This window comes from Prionailurus bengalensis, chromosome F2, assembly GCF_016509475.1.
Source record: "Prionailurus bengalensis isolate Pbe53 chromosome F2, Fcat_Pben_1.1_paternal_pri, whole genome shotgun sequence".
In the NCBI taxonomy this organism is placed as follows: Eukaryota; Metazoa; Chordata; class Mammalia; order Carnivora; family Felidae; genus Prionailurus; species Prionailurus bengalensis.
Genome location: NC_057353.1, coordinates 67,508,131 through 67,530,215, shown reverse-complemented (window position 1 = coordinate 67,530,215; position 22,085 = coordinate 67,508,131). Strand labels below are relative to the sequence as shown.

General features: G+C 39.1%; 1 protein-coding gene across 3 annotated transcripts in view; it reads left to right on the top strand.

Annotated features, from left to right (window-relative positions):
• The first annotated feature begins 135 nt into the window (after positions 1-135).
• TMEM65 (transmembrane protein 65) overlaps positions 136-22,085 on the top strand; it is a 53,572-nt gene continuing 31,622 nt past the window's right edge. The window contains exons 1-2 of one of the 3 annotated variants that reach the window (XM_043601707.1): positions 229-1,022; positions 18,209-18,289. In XM_043601707.1, the coding sequence (XP_043457642.1) occupies positions 737-1,022; positions 18,209-18,289 (367 nt within the window). In that variant the 5' untranslated portion in view covers positions 229-736. Of the gene's footprint in view, positions 1,023-18,208; positions 18,290-22,085 lie in introns of all 3 variants that reach the window. The other 2 variants (XM_043601708.1, XM_043601706.1) reach the window with 2 other exon arrangements.

The window sequence follows — 22,085 nt, the reverse complement described above, 5'->3', positions numbered from 1 at the left end:
CTCCAGATCTGTTTCTTCCCGTTCTTTGCGTTGGACTTAAGGGTGGCGGACGCCAGCACAGAGGACGCGAGCCCTCGGTTCCTCCACCGTCACGCACCGAAAGGGGCGGGGACTCTTGTGCACCCTCCTAACTCTGGAGAGAGCACAGCCCGGGAGCCCGCTGACTGCGCCTGCGCGGCCCCGCCCCACCCCTCGCCCCGCCCTGTTAGCCCTTATACCGCCGCTAGGGGTATCGGTGCTGCTGCGGCCTGAGAGCGCGGCGGCTTTGAGGGCGCGGGAGCCGTAACGAGCGCCGGCGAGGGCAGGCAAGAGGGTGGGAAAGCCGGCGGGAGCGGAGGGCGGCGCCGGAGGAGGGCGGCGCGTGGCTGACTCATCCCTCTGGAAGATCTAACTGACGGAGACAAACCCTCGTCAAACCCGCCCGCCCGCGCCACCCCTCCTCAGCCGGGAGGCGCCCGCCCGCACCGCCCACCCGCCCTCTCCCGGCCCGGCAGCCTCGGAGAAAGTTTTTCTTGTCGGAGGGACCCGAGCCGCCGCGGGCCTTTCGGAAGAGAAGGGGGACAGGAAAGGAGGCGACCGCCGCGCGGGCCCGGGGAGTGCATGGTGCCCGGCGCCTCGGCTGCCAGTCAGGAGGACATCGGGGCGGGGTCGGGCTGAGCCGAGCTCCTTCTTCCCCCCGCCTCGCCAGAAATCGCTCTCCCGGACTGCCGCGGGGGTCCCCGCTCCTCAGCCCGCCATGTCCCGGCTGCTGCCGCTGCTGAGGAGCCGGACCGCGAGCAGCTTGAGGCCGGGCCCGGCCGCCGCGCCCCGCCCGCCGTCCTGGTGCTGCTGCGGGCGGGGGCTGCTGGCGCTCTCGGCCCCCGGCGGCTCCCGGGGGCTGGGCACCCACCCCAAGAAGGAGCCCATGGAAGCGCTGAACACGGCGCAGGGCGCGCGCGACTTCATCTACAGCCTGCACTCCACCGAGAGGAGCTGCCTGCTCAAGGAGCTGCACCGCTTCGAGTCCATTGCCATCGCCCAAGGTAAGGGGGCGAGTGAGGGGCGAGCCCGGGGCCCGGCGTCCCCATCCCGCGGCCTGCGCCCCAGGAGCCCTCCAGCCCCTCGGCCCGCCCCCACCCCCCTCGCCCGACTGGCCTCGCGCCTGGGACGTCCGGGCCCGGGAGGGGGGGTTACTTTCCGCCTCCTGAGTGTCCCCAGGGCAGGTAGGACAGGAGCAGATCGTGCCAGGCAGCCAGGACCAACGCTTGGCTGGTTCCTCCCCAGCCTCAGAGGCCGGAGCTTCAGCCCAGATTGTCAAACGATTGTTTCGATTGTGCTTTGATTTATTGTGCGCCTCCCCTCCCCAGCCCTCCTGTCCCCCCTAAGCCCTTGCTGCTTTCTTGTGAACGTGCAGCTACGCAGGTGCATGCCGTGCCTGCTCGGAAAGCGCTACCAAAACCCGAGAGGCAGGAAGAAACTTTCTTGAAAGGTTATCCAACCAAGCTGTACGGGTGTCCAAAAGAAAGGATATTGCTTCCTAAGGCAGAGATGCTCTCAGCTGTGTGATTGCACACACTTCTAGTTGTATTAAACAACCAAAGGAAACATTTTCCTGGGAAATGGAAAGAATGAATCAAACCAGCAACTGCAGGTACATAACTTGCAAGACCGTATAGGTTCGGCGCTGCACAAGTTCAACGCCAGTTGTTTCCCCAGAGGTTGAAAGAATGTAGTAAGAATGTATTTTTCTGGCAATCTGTGGCTCTACAATAAAAAGCAGACTTCTGCTTTAAAGTAATGTGGAATGGTGAAAGCAAAGCTATTTTTAAGCTGACATGTTAAAAAAGGATATTTTTAAAAACGAGTGCAGAGTGCTGTAGGTCAGAATTTGAGAGCAGGTGAAAAAAAAAAGCTAAAAATTCAGAAAATCAGAAGGATGAAAGGACTGAATGATTAATTCCATATTAAAATATGTTTGCAATTTGAATACAGTAGTACAGACAAAATACATAATACAGACAAAATATATGGCTATTTTATTTCACATTACGATGTGTTTGACATTTTTTAGCAAGTTTACCTCCCCCACCCTGCCAAAGTTGGTAGGTGCGTAAACATCCCATAGATTCGGAAGTTTAAAGTACATTGATTGAAAACATGGCATTTGGTTAGCCAGAGGCACTTGAAAGTGCTTCTTGGGCCAATAATACAGGAATGGAAGAAAGTCATATAAGTGTGACTTACCTATACGGCTTCTTCAGAAACTTTCTCTTACTTGTGCCTTTGAAGTGCTTTTTTTTCTAGATGCAGGGAATTGCAGAACAATTTATAGTACTGGATATTCCAGACAATGTCCACCCCTAGGGCATTTATAGGAGAAATGTAACTTCATAATCAGTTCAGTTATTAAATGTGTAACCATGCCATTATATGAAATAATAATCAAATACTAGTCATTTGTAAGGTATGTTTGTATTCATTGTGTGGTTTAAGATATTCAGTTCTGAAAATGTGCTCCTGGGAGAATACAGACAGTCATATATGCTGGAACATTAATATTAGGAATGTTTTCTCCATGGGCAACACTTTTGAACATATATTGGGCCTAGGCTAAGTAACTTCTTAGAAATTCTTCTGCGTTAACATTGTTACAAGTTTCAAGGGCCTTATTAATACAATTTTATGATAATTCTTGAAAAGCACATCCTGTGATACAACTGGGTAAATTTTACCTGATGCCTTATTGTTTTAGCACATGGCAGTAGAGATGCTACGTTCTCCTGGGAAGATAGTTTTAAATTTGACGTGGTTTTAAGTATTTGAGAAAGGACCTATAAACTTCAGTCAGTGGAGGTTACTTAGCATCAGTTAAACTTAATCAGTATGGAAGTTATAGGAGAAAGAAATCAGTAATTTGTCTCCTTTGTTCAAGATAAAAAGGGAAAGGTATGGGAAGTGATGTGGTAGTCAAATGCTTGCCTCCTGTTCATAAGCTAAAGAACTTCAAAGTTTAAATCAACTGTTTTTGCCAGTATTGATGACTAAATCATTGCTCTTTGACTCAGAGGATACTTACTGATGCTGCTGCTTTAGTTTTTAGTACAGTCTTAGTGTTCCTTATTGTGTTCAATATCAATACATGCAGTTCCTATGGAGATCAGTGAAATCATTTTTCCCCAAATGAGTAACTCCCATGTTTTTCTTTTATTGTTGCTTTTTGAATCTTTTTAAATACCTGATTCATGTACTAAATGTATGTGTACTAAACATACTTTCTATTAGATAAATTATGTTAAAAGGACTGTTTCTTGTTATAGGAAGTCTTACGTGTTCTTGGAAAATGTGCTTGTATAATCGAAAGAAGTGTTTTGGATTTGGTGTGGAAACATTACAGGAAAAAATCATCTATGCTTTGATATGGCAGTGGAATCTATTGTTGAAATTTGGTACATTTGCCCTTATCATTCTTAGTGCTTATCAGTAGACATGTGATACGACCTGTGACAAGATAAAGCTTTACATGATTCTAAATAGATAAGATGAGCTGTGTGGGATGTCTTATCATAGTTAAATAGGCTGTTGTGATTTTCAAATTACAAAATGATTTCCTTCTCAATTTTAAAAAAGTTGATGTTGTGTTCTCAATGTGCATGCTCAACCTAATCTCTCTTCTAGAGACAGTCCATATTTCCCCGATAATTCTCTGTTGGTTCATTGTTTTTATGACAGGACTGGCAAGCTGACATTAGTAGAGTTGCCTTTCAATCTTAGCCAAGAGTTTTAAAGCAAATTTGTCTTTTAAGTTTTTGCAATTATTATTTCTATTCATAGTTGTTTTTTGTTTTTGTTTTTAACTTTCAAAACATATGAGTTGGTTTTTGAAGGACAGGCGATGCTCATTTTATTAGTTACCCATTATTGTGTAAAACATAGTGGCTTAAAACAAACATGTTTTTTCTCAAAGTTTCTGGGGATCAGGAATCTTGAATCAGCTTTGTGGCATGTTTCTGACGGGGTATCTCGTGAAGTTATAATCAAGCTTTTATTTTTATTTTTTGTAATCAAGTTTTTAGCTGGGCCTGCATCAGCTGAAGTCTTGCCTAGGGCTGGAGGACGCATTTTCAAGAAGGCTCACTCACGTGGCTATGGGCTGGAAGTCTCAGTTTCCTGCCCTGTGGGCCTCACTACAGGGCTGTCTAAGTGTTCTCAAGACATGGAAGCTGGCCTCCTCCAGAATGAGTGATGGGAGGCAGAGAGAGGGCGCTTAAGCTGGAAGCCACAATCTTTCATAACCCAGTCTTAGAAGAGAGAGTCCATTTATTTCGTCCTGGTACCTTGTGGGGAGGTGCCATACATGGTGCAAATACCTGGAGGTAGAAATCACTGGGGGCCATCTTGGAGGCTGCCTTCCGCACTTACTTACAAGTGTTATAACTAATGTTTATTGGAGAATTACACAGCAAGATAAGAACTGGCTTTGGGGAAGGCACAGTGAAAGATAATTGAAAAAAAAAAGGAGCTTCTTGGGGAATTATTTTTGTTAAATGTGTACTCGAGGTACTTTTTAAAATGAGACTTCTTTCACGTAATAGTAGATAAGAAATGTATGGAGGTGAAAAGAGCAGTTTTTCTATTAATGTTAGATTTTAATCACTTGCATGTTTTCTATTTCTCTGTATAAGTGGTAATTGTGTATGTTTTAAATTTGCTTTTTTTTTTTTGCCATTTATCTACATCCATATAGATACACCATATAATTCTAAACTTCAGTCTTACAGTTCTCATCTTTTGTGGATATTCATTTAAGGTAGGATGTTTCATTGTGAGAACTTGTCATATACAACAAGAGGCTTTTGGCAGAATGAGAGGCCAAAAGATTAAAATCTGATATTAAAGTGGATACCGAGAATGCTTAAAAACAAGACTTTTTTCATGGCGTTCTGATTCACTGGGGATCTTGGACTCTTAACAAGAGTATCCCCGTTTTTCTCAGCCCATGGTTATGTGAGAAAGTAGCAACTCAGCTAAGCTATTGGTTTCTGGGATGAATTGGAGATAATTGTGGCTTTTGCTCAAAGAGAATAAAAAAAAGGGCAAGAAAAACATTTCCTATTCCAAATTAAGATGTGAGAATAAATATATCTCAGAGGCTTGGTTGAAATGGTAAAAGAAGAATAAGGGAGGTGTAGCCCAAACTAGACCCAGCAAGAGAGGAAGAACCAGGATGGGGGTATGAATTGTGAATTGAGTCAAGAGGAATGAAAGATCTCTAATAAGCTGAGAGCTGCTGAGGCTGCTTTTCCTTCTCCTCCTCCTTCTCCTCCTCCTCCTTCTTCTTTGCCTTCATCTTCTCCTTCTTCTTCGCCTGAGACCTTCTATATCTTGGGCCCAGATAAGTTATGAAGCTTTGCTATAATCTGCTATTTACCAATATGGAAAGAGCCTAGTTACAGCAGTATATTCCAACAAAACTTAATTCTGAACACTTTAGAATTACTGGCATAATGGAGTAATCTTATCACTGGGGATTATTGCCAGCAGAACATAGCTAACATAATAGGATTTTTTTCTTCCATTATAAAATGTATATATGCTGTTTGACAAACTCTAATCATCACGCATATATAACTGGATGTCCAGGGTTACGTGTGACTTAGAACAACGACTATTCTTTTATATTTCATGATTTTGCAGCTCAGGAATATAGGGAGGGCTTGGCTGGATGACTTTGTTTCATGTGGCGTCTGTGGCGGTCCCTCCATAAATTTCAGCTGGTAGATGTGCTGGTGGTAGGGTCCAAGATGGTTTTACTTACATGCCTGGTACTCTGGTGGAGGTGGCTGGAAGCTGGCTCATCGGGAATGGTTGACCAGAGTAGATGCGCATGACCTCACTAGCACAACATTCTCGGGGAGACTGTAGTACTTATATGATTGGTCATGACTCACAGAGAAAAACTTCCAATCTATGTAGAAGCTGTAAGACTTTGTATTAGTTTTCTGTTGCTGCTGTAACAAATCACCACAAATTTATTGGCTTAAAACAACACAAATTTATTCTCTTAGAGTTCTAGAGGTCTGAAGTCCAAAATGAGATTTAAGGGGCCAAAATAAAAGTGTCAGCAAGGCTCAGTCCTTCTGGAGGCTCCAGGAGAGAATCTGTTCCTTGTCTCTTCCAGCTTGCAGTATTCCTTGGTTCCTGACCACATCATTCTAAATCTCTGCTTTGGTTGACACATCATCTCCTTCATTTACCTTTTTGCTTCCTCCATATAGGACCTGCAAGATTACATTTAGGGTCCTCCTGGATAATCCAGGGTAATCTCACTCTTTCAGAATCCTTAATTTAGTGACACCTGCAAAATCTCTTCTGCCATATAAAATAAGGTACTCACAGGTTAGAGGATTAGGATGTGGACATTTTGGGGAGACATTATTTAGCCTACCACAGACCTGTTATGACCTAGTCTTGGAAGTTCCAGAATGTCATTTCTGCTGCATGTTGTTGGTTAAGCATATCGCTAAAAGTCTAGATTCAGGGAAGAGAAATCAGGAGGTATTCTATGTACGTGACCATGCCTAATTGTAGTTTATTACTTTATATCGGTATGTTAAAAAAATTAATCATTTCTGTTGGAAATCTTTTATCTTTCTCTATTAATGCATACAGTTAACATGCCAGGTATTTGTTTAAGACTTTAGAACATTCATTCTTGTACTGAGTGGTAGTACAGTGATTCATTTTATAAGATGTAGAGGACTCCTTCTGTATCAAGATTTCTCAGCCTTGGGCAGTACTGACATTTCGGGCTGGACAATTCTTTGTTGTGGGAGCTGTCCTCTACCTGGGGTGTTTAGCAGCATCCCTGTCCTCTACCCACTAGATGCCAATAGTGCCCACCCACCTTCCTCACCCCTAGTGTGTCAAGCAAACGTTTCTCCAGACATTGCCACATGTTCTCTGGAGGAGACTGTGGGTCGAGGAAAGGAGTGTAGCAAAATTGCCCTGGTTGAGAGCCATTGCTTTATATGAAATGCTATATGGCTGTTTCTCCTTCAGTCCTCTGTCTTCTCTCTCCTCTTCTTTTATCCATTGGTACTTGCTATTATCAGTGTATTATCTTTGCTTCAGGCTTATTGCTTTATTATACATTTATTTTTCTTTGGATAAGGACAGAGAAGTAACTCCTCACCTCCTTATCAACTCCCCGCCTCTCTATCAAATAAAATGAGTTTTATGATAACTGTTTTCCTTGATTGTGGTACCTCTTAACTTCTAAATTCTTGACCAAATTCTAAATATTAGATGTTTAGAAAATATGGCTTCAGAAAAGTGAAACCCTGCTTCAGTTTAATTCACCAGTCATTAATTTTGTGGTGTCTGTCTTAGTAATCTCAGTAATCACATATTGCTTAATTTTTGTGTCAATTATGACAAGCAAATTTTTATAAACAATTTTGTAGATAGGAAAATTAGAATAATAGATCTGCAATTTATAGGGCCATCTAGAAAGGTAGGTAGAACTAAATGGATGATCTCGTGTGTTGGGGATGATCTGATATTGAACCATTATTAGTGAAGATTGTTTCAGTTTTTCTAAAAATAGTGATGAGTTTGCATAACCACACTCTTGTCTGGTTTTCTTTGGCAGGTCATAGTGTAAAAGTAACTGGAACAAATAGGGACTAAATCCCTGAGTGCAGATTTTATTAGCATCTTTCTCAATTCAGCTGAATTAATTAGAATGTAGATTTATAGGACTCTGTCTAGCCTTGTCTTTGACTCATTGGTTTATGTCTATCTTAAGTTAATGAAAACAATCACTTAAGAACAAGTTGGTATATGTTAAAATATAATAAGCTAGTTACCCCAGATCATCTGGTAAATGAGACACTCTTCTAGATAAAGGACTTTACAGGTAACAAGATGTTGTTCCCCTTAAGCTCTACTTTGATGGCTTTGGTGGTGACATATTTGAATGTATTGCATTATTCTCTACCTTAGTAAAAGTATAATGAGCACAATTTAGCTTCTACCAGATGCTGGTGTCTTTATATACTATACTCTAATGCTTCTTTGGGGGCTACTTCTGTTTGTAGGCATGTGAGTCATCCCATCAAATGCCTCCAGAGCGCTGTGCCATTGCAGTTGGCATGTTCTTTAGACTCTGTCACAGTGATGGTGAAATGTGTGGGGCTTATTGTGCCCCTCCTCCCATTCCCTGGTGCCCTCAGACTGTTCTGTTCTCATTCATCTCTTGTGGTTCTGTTAAATTCTTTTCTACTACCTAAAGGAGGTCTGCTTCTTGATACCTCTGTTATTTTTTCTAATGTCTAGTCTTTGTCGTTCTTCCGTAGTGTTTTTATTTTTTCCTTTCTCTTTCATTACCCCCCCCCCCCTTTTTGATACCTCTATGTTTCCCAGTAGGGTTTACTCCTGATGGACATTTCAAGGTCATTACACCACTGCTCTCTTTTGTCTTTTTAGCAAGCCAGTTGCATCTATCAAGTTGTTAATCTTTTGACTCTTCAGCTCTCATATTGAAGATCTTGTGAGTATTTTTGTTAACGTCTGATTGTGGCTACTTAAAGGATTGTTGTCTTAAGAACATAAAACGTAGTTAACTGAGACATTACTATTTTTAAAGTTTTAGGGAAATTTAAATTAGAATGGTGCCCTTTGTTTACATTTTCTGTCTTCTTTCTGAATTTTAGGGTAGATTATTCAGTAAATTGTGTTATTAGAAACGTTTATAATTTTAAAAACAGTCTGGCATTTTGTGACTTAACTTCTGAATTTCTATTGTATAATAGTTCTTATATTTTATAGAAAACATCCTATTACTGCCACTATTGCTGTTGCTAACATCATCTTTATTACTATTACTTAGCATTTGAGTATTTGTTATGTGCCATACTGAACTAAGTGAATTTTCTTGTAATTATTTTGTTTATTTCTCTTAGAGAAGGAATTTTTTTTTTCTATAGACTAAGGTACCTAGACTAGGAGTAGTTTGCCCAAGATCCTACAACCTGTGTGGCAGAGTAATTTTTAAGTTGGCTTTATTTGTTTCTTACTATTGCACCTTTTTGGATATTCAGACTTGGGTTTTTTAACACACATTGGGGAAAAAAAAGTAATACTTGAAATAATAAAAGTGACATGTGCTGGTAACATATCTGAGTCTATCTTCTATATATTTGCACAATATACAACATCAGTACAAAAGCAAACATGGCATTGTTACTTTGAAAATAGGGGGAGTCAAAGTAAAATCAATATGCAAAAAAAGTTTATAAATATCTTAAAAAGTTTATAGGTGAGAATTTTGGCAGAGTTAGCAAACTAGTATTTGGGACTTCTGATGTAAATTTCTAAGCTTAATTTTAAAATTCCTTTAGTTTTTTTTTTAATTTTTTAATGTTTGTTTATTTTTGAGAGAGAGAGACAGACCGTTATCAGGGGAGGGGCAGAGAGAGAGGGAGACACAGAGTCTGAAGCAGGCTCCAGGCTCTGAGCTGTCAGCACAGAGCCTGACTCCGGGTTCAAACTTGTGGACCGTGAGATCATGACCTGACCCGAAGCCGGTCACTCAAACAACTGAGCCGCCCAGGCGCCCCTCCTTTAGGTTTTGTGAATGAGTTCTTGGATTTTTATTTTTAAATATGTAACATATTATTCATAGGAAAGCTTTCCAGCTTTGAAAATTTATTTATTTAGTAAATATTTGTTACTGTACCTACTATATAATGGATGTTGTGCTAGGTGTTGGGGGTACATCAGAGAATTGATTTGGCAAAATACTCATAAAGCTTACTATTTTGAGGAAGGAAAGATATGAGCAGTAAAGTAAATAAGCAAGATAATTGTTGATAGTGTGTACTGTTAGATGAATAAACAGAATGACACTTGATTTAGGTAAGATAATCCGGGAAGGCCTTTTTGTAGGTGATATTTAAGCTGAAAATAAAGGATTGAGGGAAAAGCTGTCATTCAGACAGCTGAAGGAAGAGCATTCTGAGAAGGAAAAGCAAATACCAAGACCCTGAGACAGGAAGAGGCTGCACGGTGTAGGGATTGACAGAGGGCAGACATAGGTGCAACATAAAGAACAAGGGGGAGCGTGGAATGAGAGGAGATAGGCAGGTAGGCAGAAGCAAGGTTCGTCAGGGCCTCTGTAGGTAAACCGTCTGAAGGCCGTTCCTGGGTGTGAACATGAGAGTGAAGTTATGGAATTTAAAGAGCACTTGGATGCTTTTTGAGAACAAATTAGAGGGTGCAAATGCATAAGCTAGGAGACCATTAGGAAGTTGTTGTAGCAGTTTAGTCTAGAGAAGTTGGTGGCTTAGACTAGGCAGCCATGGAGATGAAGAACAGGAGATGGATTCAAGATATATATTTGAGAGTGAACTGGTAGGACTGCTGATGAGTTGGAAAGGGACAGGTAATTAAGGGAAAGGAAACAGTAAGTGATGACTTAGGTTTCTGACTATAGTAATTGAATAAAAGGTGGTGCTATTAACTGCCAGGGAGAAGACTGGGGGAAAATAGATTAGGGATGTGTGTGTGTGTGTGTGTGTGTGTGTGTGTGTGTGTGTTTTCACATAAACCTGGAATTCACAGGAGAAGTTTAGGCTACAGATGTAAGTGTGGGTGTTAACAGTTGTATATAGATTGCTACCTAGTCAGGGGAGAGAGGAAGGCACCAAAGGTGAGAGCCTAGGTCAGGGGTGGGGCCACAGGCAAATCTAGCCACCCACTTCTTGTAAATTAAGTTTATTGCAGTAGAGTTACACTCATTCATTTATGTATTGTCTATGGCTGTTTTTGCACTAGAATGGCAGAGTTGAGTAGTTGTGACATATGGCCCCCAAAGCCTACGATATTTAGAATCTGTTCCTTTACAGAAACTATTTGCTGACCTTTGGATAGAGAAGAGGAAAAAAGTCCATAATTGAGACTGTGAAGCCCCAAAGTTTCAAAGTCAGAAGAGTAGGAGCCAGCAAAGAAGGCTGTGAGGAGGGGCGTCCAGTGAAATAGGAAAACCAAAGAGTTTTGAAGCCAAGAGAGAAACTGTTTCAAGAACGAGGAAATGACCTTCAATGATATGTGTTGCTGAGAGGGCAAGTAAGATGGAATTTGTTTACAAGGAGGTCACTGGTGACTTTGGGAAGATCTCTGGTGGGGGGACATACATGAATAGGTTGAATAGAGAATTAGTTAAAATACTTCTTACTCTTAATTTTGGTACTAGTCTTTTAGAAATTAAAAAAAGTATTTAGCTTCTTTACAGAAGAGAGGTCGGTCGGCAAATGTTTTGTAAAGGGCCAGATTGTAAAAATTTTAAGCTTTATCGGCCAAAAGGCAAAATTGAGGATATTGTATAGTATTTATATAAAAGAAAACAAACTTCCACAGATATTTTTTTTGCTGGAAAAGTTAAAAATATAATAAAGTAACAGTACAATTTTGTAAAAATTTCTTAAAGTTTATTTATTTTGGGAGAGAGAGTGTGCGCGCAAGCACTAGTGGGGGGAGAGGCAGAGAGAAGGAGAGGCAGAATTTCAAGCAGGCTGCACGTCATCAGGGCAGAGCCCGATGCAGGGCTCGAACCCTAAAACTGAGATCATGACCTGAGCTGAGATCAAGAGTCAGAGGCTTAACTGACTGCACCACCCAGGCGCCCCAGTACTTTTTTTTTTTTAATACAGATCTTCTAATGAGGAAGGTGGAATTCTTTTGGGGGGATAACATTTGGTTGAATTGGGGTTCAATATTAGTGTCCCTCATTGTCAAAATTGATTGTAGATACCATGTGTTACTGCCAATCTGTAATAAGGTTTGACATATTTTGTCTTTGAAAATGTCTTTTTCACAAAGATAGGTACCTCCAAATACTGACATGAGTCTGTAAGCCTTTGACTTTAAATGAACATATTGATTGCTTAGAAGACTTTTATAGAATTCTATTAGATTCTTCTCCTGATATTTGTCTTTTCACATTGTATATTAATCCCTTCCAGTTTGTGGTAGGCAGAAGCTTCTCAATTGCACACAGTTAAAAGGGTTTTGAAATACGAATCTTGCTCTGAGGTTTGTAGAATGCTGCTGGAATCGTGGTTTGAGCTAGGAAAATGAAACCGCTACATATTTGTGTGGAAATGAAGATCTTGCCTCTTTTAACTTTTAACAGTAAGGGAAGTATATAAAGCAGCTCAACATTACTTGTGATTCAAACATCATTAGTCTTCCAGTGACTACTGTGGTATATTTCATATTTAAATGCTGTTTGGGATTGAATTCATTAAGAAATATTTCCATGGCTACACCTAATTTCTGTAGCCATTCAGTGTTTGATAGTGGTTGAGGGCTGTTCTTCCAACAATTTAAAAATGTAAAATCATTTCTAGCTCACTGACTGCATAAAAAACTGGTGGGATTTGGCCTGTAGGCCATAGTTTGCTGACCCCTACACCTATTTGTAACTTATTTATTGAAAACTTTGGACATTATAGTATGTAATATAAAGGAAAGGAATTGTTTTAATAGCATGAAGTGTGTGTGTGTGTGTGTGTGTGTGTGTGTGTGTGTGTGTGTCTGTGTGTCTGTATGTCTGTGTGTCTGTGTGTTAGGGGCCAAGGGCAGGCCCTTCCATGATGGGCCATTTTGGCATGAAGGTTATTTTTGAGTTAAAAGCAATTAAAACCCAGCAGATTCAGGATAAAGCTCTTTACCTCCCCCACAACTTCCTAAAAAAATTAGATAGAGTACTTACTCTGGGAACAGAGCTATCCTGTGGTGGACAGGAACCTGGCGAGGCCTGTTTGTTCTAAGTCCTTTATGTCCCATTGTGTCTGAGTGGCCCAGCAAACATTTGTTTACCAGACATTTACTCTTTTTTATCTTTCTGTAAATTTCATTACTTCCCTTTAAAGTACCAGACCCTTACCCTTTGCTTCTGAGTTCAGAATGACATGTATACCTCACTTTGCCTATCTTTGGAATTTCAATGTCTGTGTGGATTCCCCATATATAATGAAATTAATTTTAATTTTCTTCTGTTAACTTGTCTCATGACAATTTGGTTCTTAGTCCAGCTAAAAGGACCTAGAAGGGGAGGGGACGCCTGGGTGGCTCAGTGGGTTAAGCGTCTGACTTGGGCTCAGGTCTTGATCTCACAGTTTGTGAGTTCGAGCCCCGCGTTGGGTTCTGTGCTGACAGCTCAGAGCCTGGAGCCTGCTTCAGCTTCTGTATCTCTTTCTCTCTCTGCCCCTCCCCCACTTGCACTCTGTCTCTCTCTCTCTCTTTCAAAAATAAATAAACATTAAAGAAACATTTAAAGGGCCTAGAAGGGGACAGGAAATTTTTGCTCCACTACACTGTGTTTTATGTATATCTCAGTTCCTCCTGGTAGTGTATTATCCATAATGGAAGGAACACCTTGGGCTTATAAGTCACTTATTTTTTTTTAGGCTCGTTCCATCATAACTGTAACATGGGCTTAATTATACAATCTTTAAGATCTCTACCAGCTCTGTAGTACATTTTAAAATATATACAAGTCTCCTTTTTTAAAAAATCCTATGAAATCAGTATATTATAACTTCCTTGAATGCTAGGGCCTTATCTTCCACTTCCTTTGTAACTCTCTGTGGAACCTAATTATACAACTTTGTAATCATTAAGTTATTTTTGGTTGGGTAACTACTACGAGTTACAAAAGTCATAACATTTTGGAAAAATGCCAGTTTTCACCATTGTAGTGCTTGATATTTTATTAAATTTTTTTTATTTAACAATTTGAGCTTCAACTGTGTACTTGCCAGACACTATTGAGGCAATTGATAGGGTTCTTAAAATTACGAAGTTTATATTTTAGGGAAGAAGGAGACAGTTTAGTTTGAAATTATAATGCAGTGTGTTAAGTGCTATGAAAGGGTGTACAGTGCACTGAAGTGCATGGGAGGGATAGCAGGGGAGCTGGGAAATGAAGAGGGGACAATGTCACCTTACAGAAAGTAGCAAGTTGAAATCTAGAGCTCAGTAGGAGGTAGGTGGATCAGGGGTATATGGGTTGTAGAGGTAAGCTATCATGAATAATGCCAACATGTTTGCAGTTTAGAAAGATCACTCTGCATATAGCACTGAGAGTGGATAGTAGAGGAATTAGACTAGAGGCAGAAAGGAAAATATTTAGGAGAACTTTGCAGAAATCAAGGAAAGATGATAGAGATCTGGACTAGGCTAGTGGAAGTTAAGGTAGAAAGGGGTACACATATTCAAGAGAGTTTATTTAGGAGTTAAGTAATAAAACTGTTAACCGAACAATAGAATGTGTATTTGATGACAGCGGTGTGAAATAAAAATCAGATTTCTGATTTGGGCCATTGACAAGATAGTGATATTCTTTACAATGGAAGGGCCTGTGCGGGGGAGAAGCAGGTTTTGGAATGGACAGGTGCATTCATGTTTAGCTTCTTTGGTATTGGGTATTTGTGAGATATGAGATACAAATAAAGATACCCATTAGTTAATTAGTTGTATGAACCCTGAACTCCAGAGTAAGATGCAAATTTGGGATCCTACCCATATAGTTAGCAGCAAGTTTGGGGAGATTAAGTAGAGTGAAAAGAGAGGAAAATCCAGGAGAGAACTATGAAAAACACCAAAGTTGGCTGGAAGGGAAGAGGGAGAAGAACCAGAACTAGGAGGAGACCAAGAAGGAATGTTCATAAAGACAGGAAAAGTATCAAGAATAGTGTATCCCAGAAGCAAAGTGAAGAAGAGAGTATTTCAAGAGAGAAAAATCTGATGCCTTGGATAGGTCAAGTAAGAGGAAGACTTTGTGGGGGGTGGGGGGTTGGTAAGAGGATGTCTGTTGGATTTAAAAGCATTAAAGAGACTGAGGTCTTTGTTAGAAGCAGTCTTATAAAAAGCTCTGTGGGGAGAAACCAGATTTTAGTTGGCTGCAGGAGTATTAATAAGGAAGGATTCATCTCTTAACAGGAACTTTGGATATGGAGGGCAGGAGATGTTGGGTACTAGCTTAACTTTATCTGAGACTATCTTTTATAAATCAGAAGTCTGAATTTATTTTGAATATTTGTTACTAGTATACACGTTTCTTACAGACAGCCGTGTGTAGAATTCTAGTCCAATAGGGGCATTATTCTCATGCTGTATGAATTCACATTTCCAAAAGCCACTTTCAGATGGCACCAAAAAAATGGACTCACCATATATCAAGATAAGATTAAATTAATAAGCAGTTTTTGGGGAACTGTGTTGTATATTGTGACTTTAAACTTTACTAATGGAAACTTTTTTATAGATTCATTTAATTTTTAAATCATCTGTATTTTCTTAGAACCAATACCTGTAAGAGACCAGCTTTTGTCATTTTAACACATTTCAATCATAATATATCTTAATTGAAACTATGTTTTCTTATATTTCATAAAGGTTTAGCTATTTCATTTTTTCAGAAAGTCATGTTCTTACCAGTTATAGATTCTTACAACTTATCCACAGTCTTACTTTTTCTTCAGTGTCATTAAAATTTTCATAGAAATCAAAAAGATGATTGGAAATTCTATTTTTCAAATTAAAATACCTAAGAGATTGGGGGAACATTTTTTCCTGGGATGTGGAATTTCATTGCTAAAATTGAGACAGTCTTGAGCAAACTGGGCAGTTGATCACCCTACCTGCCCTAAGGAAATTAATAGTATTTTATTTTTCCCCTTCCTGCAGATTAAGGCTTTTGACTCATAGGACAGATTGCAAAAGGATCTAGGTAGAGTTTCATATTCCCTGCACGACTGCTTTTCCTCTCCTCCAAGTCTGCACCATAATGAACACTTTAGCTTTCCCTCATCTTTTTTACATCTGGTAGGATTTCTGGTCAAAGAATCTGCCAGAAGGTGCAGAGTCTTCTCATTTATGCATACCCTTGTGCCTTCACACTGTCCCTCCAGCCTTCACTGTGCCATCACCAGTTCCCTTACCGTTCTAGCTATGCTCTTGTGGTATCTAGTTGCATCTGTCGCAACTAAGCAAGTGCTAATGTCCCCTCTGTCCTTGCAGGTGTCTGCCTCTTGTTTGCTCTGTGACTTGAGTTCTCTTCCAGGTTCAAAATAAGTCAGGAATTTGAATTTAGTGTGACTTTGTTTTCACCCGAAAGGTGGGAGCAGTACTCTTTACGGCTTTTGACATCCCATAGTGGAAACTAGAGCCCTGCTTCACAAAGCTGAATGTACATACAAAGTCATCTGGAAATCTTATTGAAATACAGGTTCTATTTCAGTCGGTTTGGAGTGGGACCTGAAATTCTGCCTTTCTAACAAGTTTGTAGTGATGGCAGTGCTACAGGTCCATTGAGGAGCAAGGCTATAGAAGGTGTTTTTGTTTATGCTTTTCAGGTTGGAAAGAGTTGAAGTCATATAGATAAACTCAGGCATGTTTGAATTATGAAAGAAACCAGGTTGAGGTGCCTGGGTGGCTCAGTTGGTTAAGCATCCAACTCTTGATTTTGGCTCAGATCATGATCTTATGATCCATGGGTTCGAGCCTGGAATTGGGCTCTGCACTGACAACTTGGAGCCTGCTTGGGATTCTCGGTCTGCCTCTCTCTCTGCCCCTTCCCAGCTTGCGTTCGCTCTCTCTCTCTCTCTCTCTCTCTCTCTCTCTCTCTCTCAAATAAATAAACATTAAAAATTAAAAAAAAAGATAACAGGCCAACAGATGTGAGCATGGTAATGTAAGATGTGGCACATTTTGTGAGCTGGCAGAATTTTGTATTTGTGACTAAGATCTTACAGTTTAAAAAACATTCTAGCTTTTTTTTTTTTCCTGCTTAAAGGGGCTTCTTAAAGACAAGCAAAAAATGTAAATTGTTAATACTGATTTTATAGTTACACAATGATTGCTTTTGGTTGCAAATGCTGTGTGATAGATACATTCTTTTTTGCTCATCTGTTTCATTATCCATTAACATCTTTAATATTCTGTCCATTGGTTAGTTTCATTTCTTCAGTGAACCATGCCCCTAGTCTTATTCTCTTGCCTTCCTTCATTCTGTTCTTCCTTTGCTTTCCCCACTTAATTTTGAATTGCTTTTAAGATTTTGAAATAACTTCAATTTTATATCTCTCTCTCTATTTATGTAACAAATCTCAGAATTTCAATTATAGCACAATAAGCTTTTTTTTTTTTTTTAATTTCCCCTGAAACATTTGAGAATAAGCTCCTGATATGATCCCTGTCATAGGTTGAGTTCTTTAGAAAGCAGTCTCTGAGACAAAGATTAGCTTACAGGAGGTTTATTGGGGAATGCTGTTGAAATCCTCACCTTCCTAAGGGAAGGGAATGGGGGGAAGGAAGCAGGTTTGGGCAGAGGTGCAAGTAAAGTGATGGGGTCTCGGTGGAAGCCTCAGCTTACCCTGTAGAGAGTTCTACAGTTGGGATGACCCAACAACATTGTTCTGAGTTGGGTGAGAGGTCTGGGCCCCTGTCTCTGTAAAAATGAGCTATTGGATGCGGACTGCCTTGGGCAGGGTACAGAGCCTTGGGTGAGGCAGCATTCTTTGGCTGAGGCTGTCTCCCGTAGTGACTGGCCACTACGAGCTGTCTCTTGGCAGAACTTCCAGCCGTTAAGGACCGACTGCATTGCAATGGCCACAACTGGAATACTTTGGTGTATATTTCTCACAAACAAGAACATTGCTTTATATAGCCACAATGTAACATGCACTGCCATCTAAGTACTCCCAGGAAGCTCACTTTCACCAGTTGTCCCAACAATGTGCCTTTACAACAAAAAGAGCCAGTCCAAAGTCACATGTTGCATTTAGTTATTAAATATCTTTAATTTCCTTCCATCTGAAACAGTCCATCAGTCTTTAGCTTGGCCTTGATGACCTTGGCACTTTTGAGGTTTATAGACCAGTTATTTTGTACCATGTACTTCAATTTGATTTTGTCTCTTTCCTCATGAATAGATTCCAGTTATGCATCTTTGACAGGAATAATATAGAAGTGGTGTTATGTTCTTTTTCATCGTGTCATTTGCCCATGATTTTAATTTGTCCTTGGTCGTGTTAACCACGCTATTGTGCAAAGCAAGGACTGCCTTTATTCTAACATGTTTCACTTCAAAATTTCATAATTTTTTATTAATACATATTTTACTTTATCACTTGAATACACTTTGATTTTACAATATTTCTAGCATGCAGATATCCCAAACCTGAGATTGCCATTGTGAAGCGAGCGAAGAAGGTATCATCAGCAGAGACCTCTGATAGTTTTGGTATAGTACAATCTTAACAGTATTGAGTGTTTGTCAGCTGTTACTGCAAATAGCAAAGCATCTATTTGACAGAACTTCTTGCTTGTTTGAAATAGAATGTTTTGGTTATAATGATAACCCCCTTTTTTATTTGCACCAGTGTTTTAGACTGTCTACAGAGTATTTATTTTTATTATCTAATCCTAGACTTTGTGGATATGATGGAATAATAATTGCATGTTTAATTAACTGAGGGATTAAATTTATGACCTTAGCAAGACACAAAAAATTTTTTTCAGATTCAGTTTCCATACAGCTTGGTAGCTAACTTATGTTGCATGTGCTAGTTGGAGGAATTATGTTGTGTGTGTGTGCATGTGTATGTGTATGTATGTGAGAGAGAGATGGAGGGAGGGAGAAATAAAAATAACTGTCTCTCTGTCCCTATTTTATTTATTTTTGATTACTATTTAATATAGATAAATTGCCTAAGAAGCATAACACATGAATGAAAAGGAATAAAAAATATCTTATGGAATGATTGGAATTTTATAAGAATAAAGGTTAAATGCAACTTAGTTTTCTTAGGCTGTATATATACTGTCAAGAGCAAAAACCAAACTATAAGAGCTTAAGAGATACATAGAAACGTAGTGCACACACACACACACACACATACACACACACACATTAATATTTCCTGCAAAAAGACCCCAGTATATTCTACTTGGCCATTTCTAACGTAACTTTAAAATTAAAAAGTTTTTATCTCTGTGTATATGTAGAAGTTAACTGTTTAATGGAAATGTCTTTTTAAGAATAAAGTTTTAATTTTGAATTATTCTGAAGATTGTTTACTTAGCCTTCATTTTTTAGGACAAGGTAGGGAAAAAGGAATAATAGTGATTCTGTAGATGATGGCAGATATCAATAGGAGGTAAGATGCTGCTGAACAATAAGTACTTAGTACTTGAACTTGACCTGTCCATGGTTACCTTTTGAGACTTAGTCTTTAATTGTATCTCTGCTCACTGTAGGATGCTTCTTCGTGAATATGTTTTTCAAACCCTCTATTTTTTTTATCCCACTAATTATGCAATAAAGAAGAAATATGGAAGGAGAATCTTAGAGCTGGCAAGGATCACAAAGACCTAAACTCGTTTTTTATAACATGAAATAGATCTAGAGGGTTTACGACATGTTCAAGATTTGGCAACTAGTTACATATACATCACAAAGAGATTAGCGTCAAGTCCTTTGGATTTTTAAGCCAGTGTTCATTTTGCTATGATAAATTTCTTCAGGATTAGAAGGGAAGATTAGTGCTAGACTATAGGGTATTAAATTGTTCTGAAACCAGCAGAAACCATGTAATTTTCCATTCAAAAAATGTTCTTTGGTAACCATAATATGTCAGTTCATTGTCTCCTCTTTCTTTTAACTGTGATTGATTTTTGAAATATGATTTATCTGAAAGGAAATTACTTCTTAGGACCAGAAAATAGCAATTTGAAAGGGATACTAATATTTTAGTTAATTGTAATTTTGCTTCAATTTCAAATATTAACATATGACCAATGTATGTATTAATATACAAGTGATTCTTGGTTTTCTATGTTTTTCTATTGAGATTTTATTCATTGAAAGAGAAGTAGAACAAGAGAATGTTAATCTGGATTCTAGATCCAGCTGTGTAGCCTCAAATAAGTCACTTAACATCTCTGGGCCTAAATGGCTCCATCTTCAAAGTGGAGAATTAACTCAGTATTTCTTAGTGGGTATACTACTGGCATTTGAGCTGGATAATTCTTCATTATGAAGGACTCTCTTGTGCATTGCAGGGTGTTTAGAATCTCTAATACCAGTAGCATTTCCCAGTCACTGTCACATCCAAAAGCAACCCTGTTATTTGTGAACAAGGCTTGAGGTATACTCCATGTTGAGAATTACTGGCAGATGGTTTCTAAGGATCCTTTCAGCTTTAACATTCTGTGAAATAATTCTTTGAAGAATGATTGAAAAGGAAAAAGGTAATTCATTGACTGAAAAATCTCAGCTCCTTTCTAGTATTAAGCAATTTTATTTAAAAAAAATTTTAATGTTTATTTATTTTTGAGAGGCAGAGACACAGAGTGCCAGTGGGGGAGGGGCAGAGAGAGAGGGAGACACAGAATCCAAAGCAGGCTCCAGGCTCTTCTGGACTGTCAGCACAGAGCCTGACGTGGGGCTCGAACTCATGGCTGTTGAGATCGTGACCTGAGCCGAAGTTGGATGCTTCGCTTAGCTGGCTGAGCCACCCAGGCACCCCTAAGTAATTTTGTTTTAAAATGAATGTCTTCTGGGGAATCTAGGTAACTATACCCACAGATATCTCTATTACTTATCCTGTTCCAAGATGAAATATTATGTTTTTCTAGCTCACTTTAAGCTTTCCATCTATAATACAATGTATCTATGTCTAATATACCTAGCCATATGATCTTCTAAAGTTTCTTAAAGTTACATACTATCGTCTGTATATAATAAGTAAAAGTAAGAAGATCTGATTATTTTATGAGTTGTACTGTTGTTTTTATCTTAGCCTTTTTTAAAAAAGGAATATCATTATATATAGTAATAATTATTTCCTTTCTCTGTCTTCCTTTGGCATGAAGGAAAGGAAGGAACGTAATCTCTGTGTTAAGTAGTGTATATGTGTATGTATACATATATTCATGTATATGTATATATAATATATACAAGTTAGACATGTAAAAGCAACAACAAATCAATGTTTGATTATCCTAAAAAAAAATCCTAGGAAATGACAGATAAGAGAGAAATAAATTATTGTACTTCTAGTATTTACTCTTTTTTAAGCCAGAGTTAAGCAGTTAACAAGCTAATACACTAATTATGTTAATAAAAGTGATAATTAATTGGGCACTGTCTTCTTCATCATTACTGCTGGCCAACTCCTGCCCTCAGCTGTACATGACTGGCCTGCCTCAACCCAGGAATGGGTTAATTGCAGTGAAGTGAATTAGATACCAGTGTAGGTTACAGTGAAACCCCAGGTCCATGTTATGTTCCCCAGAAGTTAATGAGGTAATAGTATTATTATGCCATCCAGGTAGAAGTTTCTTTTCTACATAATGTGCATGTTGCAATAAACTTTTAAATGCTAAATGACAAAATCACACTCAAATGCTTTTTGTCTTTGGTCTTAGCTAAGGCATGCATTTTTTTTTAAAGCATGCACTTCAAAAAATTATTAAAAAGTACTTTTACAATTATAGCTTTTATTATAAAAGACTTGATAATTTAAATTTACTAAGTTAAAAAGTTTAGTTCCTTGCTACTTCTAAAGAATGTTTCCATTTTTCAGTTTTGAGTGTCAGTTTTTATAAGTGTATTACTTAGCCATATGATTGCGTTTCTTTTGAAAATACTGCTTTGTGGCTTTTGAAAATAAACCTTTTTTAAGCTTTTTCCTGCTTGGTGCATGTTTGATCATTTTATACAATTTGTTTAAATTATTTTGTATATGGCATGGTTTGCATTTTAAATCTTTAAATTCTTTAATGTGTTCTATCTCTATTTATTGTAAATTTCACCTTACCCTTTAGAACTTTTGATTTTGTTAAAAGTCTAAACCATTATTCATAATGTTCATAAATAGAGTAACTGAGACTTGCAGGCTCTAAATTGTTGCTTAAACACCGTAGTTTCATCCCTGTTCTTTTCATAAATCTCTTATTAGACCAAAGTGTGATTTGTGTTGCCAACTCTACTTCCTGTTCTTCCTTGGGGAAGATGCTGGGGTGGGGCCTGGAAC